Source organism: Pecten maximus, chromosome 10 (assembly GCF_902652985.1).
Source record: "Pecten maximus chromosome 10, xPecMax1.1, whole genome shotgun sequence".
In the NCBI taxonomy this organism is placed as follows: domain Eukaryota; kingdom Metazoa; phylum Mollusca; class Bivalvia; order Pectinida; family Pectinidae; genus Pecten; species Pecten maximus.
This window is the reverse complement of record NC_047024.1, coordinates 40941291-40960304: the sequence shown is the minus strand read 5'-3', so window position 1 is coordinate 40960304 and position 19014 is coordinate 40941291. Positions and strand designations below refer to the sequence as shown.

Genomic DNA, 19014 nt, shown 5'->3' with positions numbered 1-19014 from the left:
ATATTTAATTTTTTTGCTGAAAATTCTATGTCTGACATGTTTAAAGATACGCTGGCATAGTTTAAAGCGATAACCTCAGATAAATTTACTTGTTACGAAAACAAAATATACATACATCTCTGTGGAGGAACATGTAGGTTTGTTTCTGATAATTTTGCGTAGATAGATATTCAAAATCGTTGAGAAAAACAAACAGAGAATTGGCATTTAAACTAAATAGCAGTTCTAACTAAAAATTGATAAAAAAAAGTGGCAATATATGGACAAAATGTGGTTTGTACGGTGACAACAGATCAAAGAAAATTAAAACAGGTGTTCCGGAAGAGCAAACCTCTTCTTCATCTACGATACCAGCAATGTAAATCTGTGACGGGATCAGGCATGACACGTCCTCAAAGTGAGAGTTAGGGTAGTGACAACCAGGCTATTAATCATTGTTTCTCAAGTCAGCTTATTTTCATATCTTTCCGATAAAGAAATATGGATGAGTTTATTTTTGTGACTATAATCGTGGCTTCACCGCAGTTCATAAACTCGACCGCCTCATCGTGTATTCATATATATATACTTGTGTTGATCAGCCATGTGGAGTGGTGGGGCCGCGGTGGCCGAGTGGTTAAGGTGTCCTGACACTTTAACACTAGCCCTCCACCTCTGGGTTGCGAGTTCGAAACCTACGTGGGGCAGTTGCCAGGTACTGACCGTAGGCCGGTGGTTTTTCTCCGGGTACTCCGGCTTTCCTCCACCTCAAAAACCTGGCACGTCCTTAAATGACACTGACTGTTAATAGGACGTTAAACAAAAACAAACCAAAACCATGTAGAGTGGTGCAAAAATATTAACAGATAATTACCATCGACTGAATGGCTCGTGAATAATTTGTGATGAACAGCTCCCTATTCATAACTTTTTTTTTATAAATGAAATAAACAACGATTAGTGCCGCGTAGGAATTTGTCCGAAATGATGTATGCTGAAAATAGTGCGCAAAAATACACAACTGTGTTTACAGCCACGATTTAAATAATTTGATATTGATGCAGTGTTTATCATTTCCGAAGCTGCATGAAGTTACCCACTCATAAAGTTTAAGGACCAATCATGGCACTTTATTTGCATCAAGGATGGATAACAGTTTAATTAAATATAGCACAAGTCAAAAGAAAGGAGGCGTTTAAAAGTTCGTTTCCGGAATGTAATCAAAGTGTCAATCAATACGCCGATTTGCACTTATATATTTATATAGATAACAGCACTTCCGCCACATTTCTAAATATAGGATGATTACATGCAGAAGACGAACTTACCGAGTTGAAATGAACACTTGAACAGCTATAAATTAGTGTTTTTTTTTTAAAGCCATGGAGTGTCCAAAGTATTTGAAGAAATTACGCAAACGATAATTGAAACCATATGTTCAGTTAGTACCATGTCAATAATAAAACATGTATTCCGGAAAACATGTCCGGAATTACAAATGATTGACATTTGCCTACTGTTGCCGGAAATTAACATCCGAAAATAGCCGTATGATATAAGAAAGCTCGAGGGAAACGATCCGAAATTACTGAGTTTTAATTTTTTTGTTTTGATTCCAGTTAATGAGAAAACGAATTATCAAAATAAGTTTAAAAGATCCTTAAAATGATTGTTACCTCTGATAAGGTAAAATCTAGATGTAAGATTATATTGCACACATCAAAAACCGCTACTTCCGCTGCAATGCACATTTCAACATTCATTCAATTTATTTGGCGACATATATCTGATAATTTGTCAATTTCGTATTTTATCAGAACGTATAGAGCTGTCTTGTGTGTTACTGGGAGAAATGTGAGATTTTGTTAATATTGCGATATAATTTCCTGTATGTCTTCATGAATAGGGAACTGTATAAATGAACAGCCATACTTTTGACTCGCTTTATATTCCTACACGTGTGTGTATTTTTTAATAAGCTGAAGCGCATTACACCAAAGCAATGCAATTAATTGTATGGAATACATTTGTGTCATATATATGTATGTGTGGGTGTCGGAAAACACGCGTTTCTTTTCTGTTTCAAAGGAACTATATTTTAGCGCGCATTAATCTGTGATAACGTCTATATTCACGCGTCCTCGCACAAATCTACACCGGATGGGAGCGTCGAACCAAACACCTCGGATCTTCACATCGAGGCTACATGGCCGGCGCTCTAACCCACAGAGCTATCGCGTATATAACGAATGCAATCAGTTCCTTAATTATGAACATTCTCCTTGAACTTTTCACACCTATATAACAAAGTGTCATAAAAACCAACGTTACAATTACTACATGTACATACATAAGCTATACACTCGGTGGTCCATTATTATGACCATACGACACTTATTATATATATACCTTCCTCCGATAAACGTCTCTTCAAAGCCAGTGTGCTGGAATCGATACGGATGACTTAGGACAACATTGTTACATTATTTTGTGTATTTTGTAAAAAAACAAAACACCGTAAAAATTAATCCTACAACTTGCATGTAATTGTTTTGTGTTTTACTGCTTAATTTAATCTTGTTTGTAACAAACATTTTCTTTGGTTTTAAAAAGTAGGTTATCGGCCCATTACGTAAATAGTACGTCACCGTTTGTAACGTCGATTTTGATTGGCTAATACAGGCAAAAAAGTGGATTTCCTGTGATTTTGTAATGTAGGTTATACTATGGGGATTACCTTGAATATATCTTTTTATTGAACCTAAAATTATTAAGATGACACTTTTTTTTTTACTTTAAACCATAAAAATACATTCAATTTTTTTTAGAAAATGACAATGAAATACGTGATACAAACTTTCGGTACAACGATCCCTTGGGATTCGTTATAACTATGTTTACTGAAAAAAATTGGCTATCTGTATTCGGTAAAACCTCTTTTTAGATGTCCACCTTACTTAATGACCACCTCATTTATTTATTTCCAAAATATTTCCCGGTTTCTTTTTCTTAGTCATTATGATACCAGACCTCTTTATAATGCCAACGTATCTAGACAAATACCAATGTATCGAAGTGTACCTATAACTACGAAATGCATTTGGCACGAAACTCTAGACATCCGCGTGTCTGCTCAGTTTTAAACGTAGTTTATATCAAATGGAGATTTATTTATAACATTTCTGCTTTCCAAACGTACAGTACTTGTGACAGAGGTTAAATTCGCGAATTTTAATTCCTTTTAAAAGTTCCTCTGTACTATTTTTAAATCTGCGGAAAGGAATGCAGGTATGTCATGTACTTCCGGTAAGATCACGTGATCGCTAGGATTCCTGAAATGCTTAGACACACACTGGTTTTTGATGCTTATCGACTTTTTGTGTTTTCCTCTTATCAGACATGTTCATTTCGCAAACTTCATCGTCATGAGATAATCTTGAAATATTTGACCGGCGTCTAATATTTTATCACAGATATTGGCTTTACACACAGTGTCTAAGACGATATCTGTTCTCAGACACGAGTAGTTTAATACGCCATAGTTGTGCCAATTTGATATGTATATACATATTTTTTTTCCGAAATAATCTTGTTTATATTTCTATCTTTAAAATGCCAAAGATGAGGACCACAACGGATATGGTCCGAATGCTTTCGACTTCCGGTGTAAACAGTAATTTAGATTAATTGCCAGTTACTTTTCAAATATGATTCAAAATCATGCAAAATGAATTTAGGGGTGATTTTAACGAAACTTTATCAGTTAAATTAGTTCGTACTTAGTTGCAGCGAAACTGGATTGCTGTTTAAAATTGTAAAAATAATTACATATTTGTTTCGTTTTAATATCAATATAATGGTATACTGGTATACAGACTATCAACTCGAAAAAAATCATGTAAATTTTCTTGAAATTTATCATTTATATAGAATACTCGTCGTGACTCGACATATTTTGCCAGATGTCTTACGCATGATTTTTATTTTCTTGATATTGAGATAGAAGTTTTTAAATTGAATAGTTTTTATTTTTTTATGACAAAATTTTATTGGTCAAAAGGCTTTGAATTAAAGAATAGGAAACTGCACAGACTAATATCATCTGACACTCACGTTGATATGAACTAAATATAATTATTAATTAAAGAATCATACAGGTTGATTTGAAAACAGATAGTTGTTTATAGCGCACATCAAAAGAATAATATTTGTGTGGCGCCTGAAAAATTACTGTGGATAAAATGGAAACCACGCCATATTTATTTTGTTGCGCTGAAAATAGCGCGTAATTCCATCTTCAAACGTTCGTCAAACGTAAGTGACCAGTTCTTTAATGTTCAGACTTCAGTTTGAAGGCACCATATCGCAAACATATTTTATAAATGTAACAACACGATTCACAAATTTGTTCTTATAAAAAGAAGAACCGCGAGCCAAAAACTTAATTCATTATGTTAAGTACCACAATTCATAAATTTGTTGTAAAAAGTTAAGCACCACGATGCACAATCTTATCAATCTGAGTTTTGAAACTGGAAAACACAAATTACGACTTTTCAGGCTTTCACTTAACCTGTGACCATTTTGATGAGTTTCTACATTACTTATTGTGATGATCGGGAACTTCCAAATTTTCCATTCCTAGATAGTAACATACGTGCTTTCACAACGTTCGATATTATGACGTCATAACTGATTCGATAATCAAGGGCGTTAATAGCTCCCAATATGAAGTTTGTGGACTTTCATTGGTAAATTGTGTGTTCAAAAGAATCTGCTCACTGAGAAAAGTGCGATATTAAGATTGATATGCTAAGTGTTTGGTAATAGAACTGATGGTTCCGTTGTCACTACCACTATTCTCGATTCGAGAACGTGACAAGACTCGTGTTCGACCTAGTTTAACTAAACTATTTAATTGATGATTTTCAGGTGTATGGTCATTGACTCAACAAAGATGCAAAAGTACACCAAAGTGCATGTTGATGAGAGTGAGCCAACTGGAGGTAAGTACGTGTAATTAACCCCCCCCCCCCCCCCCACTCCCCATTCCTACCCCCACCCCTCAAAAACCCACCACGTGATCATCTTTTAACTATACTAAAGCTAATTAAAAAACCTTATAGACTTTTCAAAAAAAAAACCAAAAAAACTTTAGCTAAATCTTCCTCATCTGTGAAAAAAAAAAAAAAAAATGTTGTTAACGAGACATTTCAGCTCTCTACCAGTAACCCGTTCCGCGTAGAGAATGTCTAAATGCTCAAATATCAATTTTATGAAACGTCCTTGACTCACGTTCGCCCATTCGACCATCGGTCAGCCAATCACAATCCTTTTTCAAATAAGTCATTGTAGTGTTAAAGTTACTATAAAAAAAACATTGGTTTTAAATTTCATCAGCCTAGTTATACAGTTTATATCTGATCAAACACGACTCGGGGTTGTATTTAGAACTTTGTTGTTTATTTTTTTTCCTCTTTGGCCTATTCTTGTGTGGCACATGCTTTGATCTTTGTGATAGGCGCAGAAAAATTGGCGTACACAAAATAACAAAAACTAAATTGTTCAATGGTTGGGGTATTTTTACTTTCGGATTTGTCCAGCATTCGTGTTAAACAATTAACTTGGTCTTAACCCACGCGACGTTAGTCGTTTATATGAATTACAAAAACGAGACAGCCTTATTTCAAAATAGATACAAACATATTTAAACGTTTAATTTCATTTTAAAATGCACCTTATATATTAAGAACTCGGAACATATAAAAAGTTTCGTAAGTAATATAATTTTTATGCCTGATTATGAGCAAATAAAACAACAAGCTCAAAGAAAGGTGTTTCATGTTTATTTAAAGCTTAACGACTTTTCGGGTTTGGATGGGTGGCAATTTAGCAAGAAGAGCATGTTCCATCTCCCAGTATATGCTGAGGTGTAGCTATTAACATTCTTGGCAGGGTAGTCCCCCGGCGTCCAACACCAAGTCGAGGCGTTATATTAATAGGTCGTCAATCATGGCCTCGCTATGAGAGTTGTACGAACGTGTAAAGCACGCGCAGGTTTCCCTATGGTTCTGTCACGAACGGCCATTCCCTTGGGTCATTACACAGTCCGTAATTACCTACCCAGATGGCGATATGTACGAAAGCTGGACCCTTGTTTATTATCTTTCTGCCATCACGTGCAGACTACAACAAACAAATTGCATGCAGAAGGTTCAATGGTCAGATAATGGACGTGCATGTGTTCGTGAAGGTCAATTATTACATTTTGCAACTTCGGTTCCTCTGAGAAAATTTACTTACTCATTATAGTGGGTGTAACGTCCGAAAGCCTGCAAACAACAAAAATTATGCAACAATATGCCCGCTAGGCTCCGCTGCTTGATGATAAGGTGTAACCAGGCTATGATATTTCAGTCGTCTGCCACTTCGATTGACCCCTGGTTGACCCCTAGTATCTGCTAACACCCTCTCCGAATGACCTTGCTGTTGCAAGATAGCAGGAACAATGAAAAAACAAGCCAAAAACTTGATAGGAATGAAACGCCAGCGCTAGTGCAACACACATCGCTTGAAAACAGTTTTACATTTTGAAATATTGTGATGAAATTTGGATATCTTGACATTTTCTAGTCTACCGTGATAAAATATACCTATTGAAAGTTTGTTTTTGTATATTTCCGCCATGAAAATAGCTCGCCATAATTTTGCTGTTTCGCACTCATGTCTAAATGATTTTAAAAGCAAATAAATGAAATTTAAAAATATTACACGTAAGAAGATTAATTATCAACAAGCTAGTTCCGAAAGGGAGAATCGCGAAAAAATAGCTAGCCGCGAATTTCAGAGAACGCGAACACAAATATCTGCTGTAGGTTTATTTAACTTCCGTTAAAGTAAGCACTAAAACAATATCATAAAAGAGAGAGAGAGAGAGAGAGAGAGAGAGAGAGAGAGAGAGAGAGAGAGAGAGAGAGAGAGAGAGAGAAAAGCAAAAAAGTAAAGACGTAGTTGCATATTGCACCGAAAAATACCTCACAATACACCGCTGTATTATCCAAGTCAAAACATATGTTACATTCAAACAAAGAAAATATTTTCGATAAGTATCTACGTAACCATTTTGAAAACACAGATGCCGCCTGAAAGACACGATAGTCTGTGAGGTCCAAATCCCTGAGAATCCTTGGCAGATATTCCAGCCAAACTAATTAATGTCAATACACGCGTGCATTGACCTTGACAAGTCACGTGACCGTAAACGTTCGAAGATTTCTCGAAACGAGAACAATATTTACATGGCTGGAATCAAGCGGAATTCGTACTTGTACATGCTTATGAATACAACGCTTTGTTTGTTAGCCTTTTACGCCCTGTTACGGTTCGTCGCTACATTTTTGGCAGCTGCGACCTCATTTAATTGAAACCTTGCTTTCATTAATTTCGACCACGTGCTGATCAGCGCCAAACCACACGATCTAATGAGAGATAACTGGCCGCAAACATTGCTCGTGCATTACCGCGAGGTCAAGGCCGATTTGTGCACGACCATGACTTGTATATATAACCATATGTTCGCGACACGAACCAAAACAAGCTTACGGTGTGAGTTTTTTAACTTTTAAAAAATATAAGAAAAAAATTGTTTGTGCAAAATATGTATCGACATCTGTGTAATGTGTATATACATTTTTTTCTGCTTTTGCAGATTTGCGAACAGCCGCAGAATATCTTGTTTCATGAAAACTAATTATGTTTGTCAGTTTTCTATCATTAAGTCATGCAGAGACGCGTTTAGACTAAAAACTGAAAACGAAAAAGATTGGATTGGATTTATCTTCCATCAACCTCACCGCTTAGTGCTAAATGTATATATGCATACAAAGTTGTATACGTTAAAAATACGGAAAACCAAGAAAATTTGTTTCGTATTATTATTGGATATAAGTCATTGTGACGTCAGTTCCATTTAGCATGATTTGTTTGTATACTATCGTAACATAATAGATACCTGCCAGAGACTTGTTCAAAGCCATTTTTAATTTCATAGAAATATTTTAAGCTTATGTTTTTACTTTACTTGCATTATCTGAAATCTGATCATGGTTTTTGCTTACATCGCTTGCATGCTAGTTTTCAAAGTCAATAATTTCGTTCGGAACCGTATGCAATAGGGTTTTACCTTCATTACAAACGCTCGGGTGCACCAGAACAACCTAGACTTACTTTATCATTATTATGTATGTGTGCATACATCTACCATAGGTATACATGTATATGTGTTATATCATGGAATCAGAGCATAGCACGCGTGGTACATATGTACAGTTGAGGCCAATCCATTACACAGAAGTGCCTTCTACTTGGCTACTTAAATAACAATGAGATGTAGTGCCTCGGGTCGCGTGCCCCTCGCGGGCTGCGCACGAGATGATTACACAGTAGGTCGTGTCCCCGTGTGTGTTGATACGCCTCTAATGCGAACACTTTCGCGTGCAGCAATGATAATTATGAGAGCAAACACCACTGTGGGATAACGATGTTATATCTGCCGACGTATACTGTTTCTACGTGAACCATTTATACAAATTTTATGTTAATCCCTCACGACTCGTCACATTACCGAATTGTTCGGAAATGACTGTACGTAACTCCTCCACTTCAGTTATCAAATATCTGGAGTCTAGTCCATTTGATTCTAAATCTATAGCTATTTTAGACTTACCCTTCAGGAACGCATGGTCTTTTTTCCCTTACACCATTTTGTTTGTCTTTATTCAATTTGTACTGGATGCAAATACAACTCGGGCAGCCCTTTCATATCATATTGCTTAAATACCACTGTGCGCTATTTACAGTCTTCCTCATGAAATAGAGAATAGGAAGAGGGATATATTTCACGTTATAAAGTTATTCCCTTGAGGGATTTTGTGCAGGAGAGGGTAATATCGGGAATACCGAAGTCGCGAACACCCCGCGAACACCCCGCCCATAAATTTATATCATGCTCATTACAGTTGGAGTCGCATAATATGATTATCAGAAATATAATTATATTTTGGCAGATATACATTGGTGTTCCGAATTAAAGGCGGATAATGTTATTTCAAAAATAAATCGAAGACCCATTTGTGTTCCGAAAGTTTACGATAATTCGCTTTGCTCACATATCTAACCCTACTACGTATCGGTGCCTTGGGGTGGAGCATCCTCACGTGCCATACTTATGAATGAGTGATAAACGTTTACGTGGAATTGATTAGCGCGTGTTGTACTTGAGGTCTCCCAATAATTAGTGCAGTATGTCACGTATTCACGCGCTGACATAAGTAGGACATCGTACCCCGGTCTATTTACCTAATGACGACGGGACGGCACGTTAAACACGTGCAGGACTATAAATTATATTATAAAAACAACCCACAGAATGGACAAGTAGAACTAGATATGTGGCGCAAATCATTACGTTATAGAATGGCTGAACAGGTTGCGGACAGACATTTCCCCATATAGATTGTCGGTGGGCTGTGACTGTCCAACGTCCTTTCTACTATTCGAGTGCTTAAGGGACTATGCCTGCTTGAATTAGACCAAGATCGCATTATAGTGCTATCTTACAGAATTGTCATCATTTCCGGTTAAATATGCTGACCCCGGAAGTGGTTGCCTAGGGGATCCCTTTCATCGCTGAGTGAGGACAGTTTTACTTTTCGAACGTTCAGCTCATGAACAAAATCAAGACAGCGTCCGGAGAGATATTTATGATCAATTAGTTGCATAGCAATATCTTAAGTTGATTAGTTTCTTACGAATTATGATATTAGGGCGGTAAATGTTTGTTAATAAAAACATTCTGTATGCATCATGTTCTTTTAATGATTCATTATTTCCTCACATATTTATGTTTTCACACGTATGTTATGTTTTAAACTGATGCCAAATCCACACCCGGATCCCAAGGTTTGAAACCGCAATAACAAGATAATATTTTACATTTCCATCATAAAATACCATCGTATTGCAGTAAACACCTAATAGAAGCCAATGGTGGCGTAATATGTAGGCAGAAGACATTAACATGCAGCTCTGTAAAAATATTCACGCTAAAGAAATTCTTTCATTTATCAGAACTGGCCTTGATATATCGATGGCCTTGCTATTCCGGTGACCTTCACCTTTCGCAAGATGCTGCCAAAATCCTGTAGGCCTAGTGTATTATAGCTCACGTGATTGTCTGGGTTGGTTCTGGACAAGCTTTGGTCTCCCCTACTGATATACATAATTCTGCCTCGTCAGCCTCAGGTAACCACGGCAAACATTATCGTTAACGTTATTGCAGCCGAACGAAGCCGTTTATTTTCAGCGTATGCATTGATTCTATACATTTAGGTGAACAGACGCAACCATACCCCCAAAAACAATGCCTCTTTGATAATAATAATGTGTGATCAATCAATCAATCAATCAATCATGCAAGCATGCATGCATCCAGCCGTCCAGCTATCCATCCATCCATCCATCCATGAAATTCCATGATAGTGTCAGGTATTACCATAAATTATTAAACATAAAAAATGTAAACAATGCATTTTTGAAATGATTTCCAGCCATGATCAGCTCAATTATTAATTTAAAATATATCATGGTTGATGTACGCGAAGAAGAAAAATGAAATAAATTTGTGAAGTGAAAGTAAAATCCTCTAATTTCGGACTATCGTCAAATTTTTAAAAAAGGTAAGACTTACACTAGACACTGTACTGAAAATAATTTGGATTCACCACTTACTTGTAGATCATTACAGAAAAAGAACTAGGAACAATATTTACCATCTTCAATTTAGGATCGTGATGTTTTCAAAGAATAAAGCGAACACCAAATCGCCAAGGGAAACATTGGACTAGACAATAACTATTGTTAATAAAACAACATCCAATGAATGAGTAACCTTTGCTTTACATTCAAACAATGTTGTGTTGTTTTGCCTCAATATGAATCACGAATGTTATATTGTTTTAATCAATGCCAAACAAACTACGGGCATTGTTTCAATGGTGAATAAGAGGCAAACAGATTGAAGTAAGTTTCTCTGTTTCGGTCTTCACCTATAGACGTAGGACTTATTATTTGGTGGTATTTACATACAGCGGACAATGACCTCCTGGCTGCCTGTTTAAAGGAGTCATCAAGTGTACTCCGTAATTACGCCATTATTATATTACCATCAGTTCTTTCCTACACAACAGTTCAGACAATTTTCACGTGGCAGTGTTTACTTTAATAAAAACTAAACGCTTAAAAGTCAGCAATCTTCTAAAGATTAATCAAATCTGTGCGTGTGTTTTTTTCGAAATATGTTTATATAGCATTCTTCAAAAATAATATAGGAAACCAAGTGCACATTATTTCTTTGAATGTCAGTCGAATGTTGCAACAACCCTTTTCGTTGTTTATATTCATTCTTGCAAAAGTGTGTATAGATTTAATATCGGTATCATTCTTCCGAAGAGAAATGAGCATCTCAAACCAAATTCAGCATATAGATTAAACATCACTTGCTTAACGATAACTTGAATCATGACGTGATTCAGCAAATAAAGGAATGCTGCGAACAGGTTGACAGAACAGACAAGAGTCCTTTTGTTTGACAATAGCATCTCCTAATACCGGGCACATTCCTAATATGCACTATTTACAGTTATCAGATAACGTTTGAGAAATGGTTATAAGCTTTAACTATCACGCACTACCAATATTTATATTGAGCTTTCATATGTTTCAGTGGATGAGTCCCCGTTTGAAAAACGTGACGTTCACGTGAAGACCTCGCGTTGGGTGACTCAAGATTATGACATCACAGACCTGCTGCTTGGAAGGTAAGCTCGTCTAGAGTTTTTGTGACAAACTCAATCTTTTTTAGATATGTTGTTTTGACACTTGCTCGACCTTGGTATCAATACCTTATGTTAACATGAGTTTGATAAAAAAAAAATGATCAAATATAGAAACTGCAACTCAATCAGTTCCATGAAAGTAAATCTATATATACATCCTCCCAAATTACTTCAATCAGGATCTTTTCAGATTTTTTCAACATACTGCTAGTTTAAGCGAAGACAAATAGATTTGCGAAGTCAAACTCGAAAGACAAAGTCCCGAATCATTTTGTGGTTGAAAGAAATGACAATGCTAGAATGTTGACCTTCCAGTAAAAATGATTTCCCCGCCATTTGGTAAAGCAACATGCTTAAAATAGATATTGAGTGAAAAGGAAATACTAAGAAAAAATGAATGATTTGAAATTTCTTTGTAGTTCCGAACAAAAAAGCAAGAATCGGAAGAATCCATTCTATTTTAAGGATACAGTTTTAGATATTCACTGTTGATTTAGTGTGAATCAAATTAACACAGGTTAAATAGATTTCATCTCCCAACAGAATAACAATATAAAAAGAAAATTATTTGCTACAGGGGCAAATTCGGAGAAGTGAAGAAATGTCGAGAAAAGCGAACGGGACGCAACCTAGCGGCGAAGTTTATCGAGATAGAGGGTCCACAAGAGCGGAAGGATGTAATGAATGAATTCGACATAATGAAGTCTTTACAACACCCACGATTGCTACAACTTTATGACGCGTTCGAGAACAAAAACAAATTCTGCCTCGTCACAGAACTGTAAGTCGTTTTCATTAGTCATTTCTTCATTAGTTTCTACTTGGCACAAACTATTTGATATTCATTCTTTGATGCAAATCCGTGACTAAAAAGTTGTATTAGTCACATGATACCTTTTACCTTAGTCACCTTAGTCACCTTAGTCACATAGCTTAAAATTAGCTTCTTATAAAACATTACTCTTATAATAAAGAGGCATTCCTTCGTTTGAATAAAGTTTAGGTCGTCAAAATTTAATTTAAGATACGTTTTTTTCCAAGTGATAAAAGTTATAATCTTTACATTAATACAGCAGTTTTATTCTCAAGATATACCAACGTTCTTCGAGTGTTAAGTCCTGAAAATTCTTAATTCGAGCCGAAGTAGAACTAATTACCGCAAAACATAGGTACTTGTGCACGATATGCCTTTTTCCTGTACATTTCGGTGTTTCATCAATAGAAATTTCTGACGTCCGAACGAAGGAACGCCCCTTTAATTTCACTTGAACCTTGATATGATGCCCCTTGCTCAACGCCAAGATTAATCATCTCAGAGTTTAACTCGTTATAATGTCACATATTTATATCGAGTTTACCACTTGGCGGTATAATCTCTATGCCTCTCGATTGACATATATGGTTGTGAGCCGTGCTTCATGTGTCCTCCTCACTTAGCGCCATCAAATTGCACTGTCCACTTTTACTTATATCGTCAATAATTCTTTTATAAAGTCCCCATTATACTGCCAAGAAGAACCTGTTCTCGGCAAAAAAGTGTAGTATAACGAGACAATTTCAGTGTCTTGAAATTTAATACCAAATGAAATTTCATTCATTAGACACTTTAAAAACTAATTAATGATAAGGTTTGATAAAAAGAGTAGATAGGAAAACGTCTTAATGGAACTGAACAGGGCACCCTGTTATTATTAACTAGATTCCATCCCTCTGACGTCTAAGGCATTTCCGCTCTATCTCAGAGTCCCTATGTCTACAAATGTACACCGCAGAGTAGAAAGCACCTTTATGATAGTGAATGACCTGAGGTTTCAAACGTTGTATAAATGATTGTTACATCATTAGCAAAAACGTTATGAAACAGGAGTACACTATATAGAGTACTGGAAGGGATATAGCTCTGTGTCATTGCCAAGGTAACGGTACAGTGTAGTTTATTTGTCGTGCTGGTTCCAAAATAAGGTTTTGTGAATGCTTGAACATAATATTACACAACGGATAGCAGAGTATGCCTTGACAAAGCTCCGTTTATTTGCGGACCTATTTTCTGGGGATTTCTGAAGACATTGTTTTCAATATTCTCAATACTCTTGGGCTTACATTCAATTTCACTCTCTGCACCCATGGAAAATGTCATGACAAAATCGAAGACTTAGTCATCGCAATCAAACGAATTATGGGGTCGCCAAGCCATTAGACTGACTAGCTTTGAATTTGGTTGTCGCTCCTCAGTCAGTGACCTTCAAACGAAATGCACCAGCTTAGCAAATGGTTAGTTTCTTTCCTGACCAATCAAATAGCTATAGATGTATGACTTTGATGTTGTCATGACATAGTCCAGGGGTGCAGAGAGTGAAATTGAACCTAACTCCTGGAAAAGAATGGTTATCCAATGGGAAGCTTTAGCCGTCGCCCATCGGGAGACAGTGTTCCATTGACACAGAGAAAGATGTAGGATAATTCGAGATATAATCGTCTCCATTATAGCTGTAGGACAAACTGTACACAGAAGTGTACATGACACACAATAGAGAACTGTTACGGTGCCAACGATGGCAGACCAGGCATTGTTCTGAACGCCCCCGAATTCTGGCGAGGCTATAGGTGGATGCTGGCAAAGCTGTGTGATTCACGGGGAGAAAATGCCGAAAGTCTATCTGTATCGTACGATATGTTTAAAACATGCTTGAAAAAATAGTTCCATGTTTTATAACAAAAAACGGCGGAGTTTTCCTTCTTTTGTGAAATGTTTATCAACGTGTACCTGTTACAAAATATGTTATGTACCTAAGGATTGGCCAGGTTATGATATTGTAATCATACATTTATTACGCTGGTAAATGATACTCAAACACATCTTGGCTTATCTCTGACTATGATTTTTAAATTTTTTATTTTCTGATAATCATTAATATACTCTCGCCAACTTTTCCTTATGGTTCTGTTTCATTATCATTTTATGTCTCAATATGTTTTTACTGTTTTCGTTGAAAAACGTCTGACATGGCAACGATACTCTTCTTTACGCGAATACTTCGTTACACTGCCAATATCTGGAGTTTGGGATATACAATGTACATTGAGGGAGTGGGGGTGCGCTTTAGTGAAGGTGACTTTGGCAGTTAGCGCCAAGAAAATGATATAAATGATATGTCGTTGCATCGAGAGAGAGAGGCGACAATAATCTCATTCAAATAAATAGGGATACTGCAAATGTATATTGTTAGTGGTGCTATTATTGTTGTGTTTTGTTGGAGTTGAATTATAGATATGATGGCACTAGCTACAGACTTGTATGACTTATTTATTAAAACATATTGTCCCGTTGCGTCCATTCGTTACCGAGATATTCCTTTATATGACTATACACTAAGATTTGGGCACACCTAAATGTGTCGGCTAGCAGATATACTTGGTTAAGTGGTATCATTTCAGCACATGCGCCCACGGTAGTAGCTCTTGATCACAATCTACATTGTCCTGTACTGATCCTATAAACTGGGGTCTTCAGAGTCACGTCTGATGGTAGTCATGTGTGATCAGGCCATATAATTAATACCCTGTGCCCCGAGTGTCCCACTAGACTCCACAATACACGTGCTTTTACTTACCTTGGCCGAGAGTTCATGGCCCATTTGACCTGGATGGTAAATATATACGTATACCCTGTACATCATTAATTGTTGAGCAATACTGTAGGACCTATCACGTAGCGAGACTCTAAGAATTGCACAAAAGACACGATTTATTAATATTCAACATAAATTTAGTTTATGTGAATTAAATTGCACCATACAGCTGTTTCGTTCTTTTAGGGTTTGTCAGTGATGTTAAGTGCCCAAATCATAAATACATAGAGGGGAGTAACGAAAAAAAACAACAAAACAAAACAAAAAAACAAAAACAAAAACAAAAAACTCATCATAGGGTCTCTTTAATGGTATTGATTATGTATCAAGTGAAACCTATAATTGTTCACGTTCATCATCTTAATAGGAACTACTTATCATTTTCGTGAAGACTATCACGCGCGGCAGGGAAAACTAACATACATTAATGTTACGTGGGAAAACGCCTATATTAATGTTTGTATGATCTTATTTATAATGTGAATACATTTCCCTGTGACATGTCAGACATGCGCAATACTTCCGTTATCACAACTACCCTAGTTCTCATTTTGAGAATGTGGAATTTGACGTTACCGGAGTTAACCTAGATTTGTATGGCGGGTGTCGTCGTGACTTAGATTTGTATGGCGGGTGTCATCGTGACCTAGATTTGTATGGCGGGTTTCGTCGTGACCTAGATTTGTATGGCAGGTGTCGTTGTGACCTAGATTGTATGGCGGTGTCATCAATGAAGCAGACGACGCTTACTCTCTAGGAGCACCTTGTCTTATCATCCTTGGTGTCTCCATGCAAATATAGAATGAAGAAAATTAAAATTATGGTTTTATGATTATGTTAATATTTTTATTGTTTGTGTATATTTTGTTTGTTTGTTACTCTTTAATGTTTTTAATATACAAACACTTCTTTATGTATGTATTTAGTTGGTAGTTGTTGTTTAACCTGCCGTCAACACATTTAGGTCATTTAAGGACGGTATGCAGCATGTAGTGTAGAATTGCAGTATCCCTTGGCAATGTTTACATCTCAAAACTCTAAACTTACTGGCACATGTTTAATGGGATCGTTTGGCATTTTGCTTTCAACGCTCGCATGTTGTAGAGGAGCTAAGGCATTTTATCATAATTGAACAGGAATTTAGTTTTAGACTGAGTATCTTTAACACTTCACTGAAGATTTTCATCACAAGCGTGATAAGAAAATTGTGAAAGTAAAAGATAAATTCAAACGTTGATTTGCGTTTTCAGAAGATTAAATCCTTGTGGGAAGACCATTGTATTACACATATGACATACAGGCATGGTCCCGCGGTGGTGGCCGACACTTTAACACTAGACCTCCACCTCTGTGTCGCGATTTCGAAACCTACGTGGGGCAGTTGCCAGGTACTGACCGTAGGCCGGTGGTTTTCCTCCGGGTACTCCGGCTTTCCTCCACCTCCACCTCCAAAACCAGGCACGTCCTTAAATGACCATGGGTGTTAATAGGACGTTAAACAAAATAAACCTAAACCACATACAGACGTTTTATATACATGTATACTATATAAAAACTAATATCTTTATATCTCCCATTCAATATTCAGGATCTTCGTTAAGTTGATTTAAATTTCCCAAAATTTTTATCTGGGTTTCCACAATTTTGACTCTTGGCCTTACAAATATATGAGTCATAGATTGACGAATAATTGGTATACAGTAATCCTTTTTCTGTTACTTATGTTGGATTTCAAAGTACATTTACCTATAGCTTGTTTTGAGTGCAAAAGTTCTCGTTCATGAATGGTTTCTAAGGTCTGTAACTAAGGACTGAAGTATCGGTATATAGCGAGATTTGATTTGGCAATGGGCGTGCCTGTTTATTTGTTTACAGAACATTGTGTTTGTAATGTGTTATGGGTGGGACTAGGGAAGACATTAATGTACTGATTTATAACAATACTTCAATAGATGCATTCATTCCTTTACGTTGATGAAGACGTTTATTGTGGTTTATTGTCTCGCGTGAATTGATGCTATTTAACAAACAACAAAGGCGCTGTAGACATCCAATTAATATCATCATCTCTAATGTTGTTTACGTTCATAGCCATCTTTGTAGTTTCCATTTCATAATAAACAACCTGATTTAACAATGGCAGCAGTCTCCAACTTTTTATGAACCTCCATTAATTTCGAAATAAATCCCAAACTTTTATCTATTGTTTTACTCTCACTTGGTGTCATTCATGCTACTTAATGGGAACACTAAAGTCAATGTACGCTCGTGAAAAAGAAATAATACTTTATTTCAACGAACTCTAGGGGTATATGGAGCAGAAGATAATAACAACCAATTAGGTTGATATTTACATGTTGTTTTCATATCGGGCATTTTTACTTATGATAAGGTACACCAATTTATACTATATACATGTTTATCGGATACAAGATCTACGATATCATGACATTTTTACATTTTACTTATATCACAGTTTCTGCTTGCTACTCCGAAACTTATTTGGAAAGCGATTGTATCAATGATATTGATGTTATCGTCATTCATACTTTTGTTTATTTATATTTTTTTCGCAGAATATCCGGGGGAGAACTGTTTGAACGTGTAATAAACGACGATTTCATATTGACGGAAAAAGCTTGCGTTATGTTCATGCGACAGATTTGTGAAGGGGTGGAATTTATGCACGCGCGAAACGTTCTCCATCTGGATATGAAGGTAAGTTCTCTTTTCTTTACACGCACTTAACGACATTTTGGATGTCTGCTGTTTGATCGGTCTGATGTTTGTGCATCAGTGGGTGCTATGTGTTGGAATAAAGGTTTTCAAGTGAGCATACTGCACATGCATGTTTCAAGTATAAAGCCCCTTATCGTTACTCATTATATCAGATGAGTGCGTATGTGTGCAATAGCCAATTAGTGTAAACAAAACACAATCTGAAATACGTTTTTTTTTTGTACAATGTTGTTTACATAGAAATATCGTTTTACCTATTAACACATTTTTGGTGTACCAAACATCAGCAATAAAACTCTGTGGGGGTATTTTATCATTCTTTACTACAAATAAATCCGTCTTAAAAACCTAATGGATGTTTTCGTATAAGTAGGAAACGCTAAATCCTCATCACCTTGGTGTTTGTATTGCAAGTAGATTAGCGGGCATATCGGCACCACGACGTTTTGTAAACCATACCCCCTTCTCTCTGAAGTGCGAACACAGATAACATTTATTTCACGGTTGTAAATACAGTTATATATACCACGACTGCGGCAACTCTTGTGAAGTTTTATGACCGTAGCTGAGTCAGGTTGCCGTGCTTAGTTGTTTTAACCTTGAGATTATTTTCGTCAAGGTCATATATATAACTTCTCTACATCAATGTAGTGATAGAGAGATGGGGATGTAAAATGAATATTGCTAGTCTATGCAAAACACGTGTATATGTTTCAAATGTATATTTTTAACCCTCTTTTTCGCAAAATACGTTAAATCAGGTGAGCCATCTT

At 36.4% G+C, this 19014-nt stretch overlaps 1 protein-coding gene across 4 annotated transcripts in view; it reads left to right on the top strand.

The window, feature by feature from the left end:
• The window catches only part of LOC117335576 (myosin light chain kinase, smooth muscle-like), a 38406-nt gene that overhangs the window by 7523 nt on the left and 11869 nt on the right, over nt 1–19014 (top strand). For all 4 annotated transcript variants that reach the window (XR_004534454.1, XM_033895660.1, XM_033895658.1 and 1 more), the window contains exons 2-5: nt 4912–4985; nt 11762–11855; nt 12451–12654; nt 18079–18220. Coding sequence is in view for 3 of the 4 variants with exons in the window: in XM_033895658.1 (XP_033751549.1) it covers nt 4912–4985; nt 11762–11855; nt 12451–12654; nt 18079–18220 (514 nt within the window). In the remaining variant the exon portion in view is untranslated. The remainder of the gene's footprint in view (nt 1–4911; nt 4986–11761; nt 11856–12450; nt 12655–18078; nt 18221–19014) is intronic.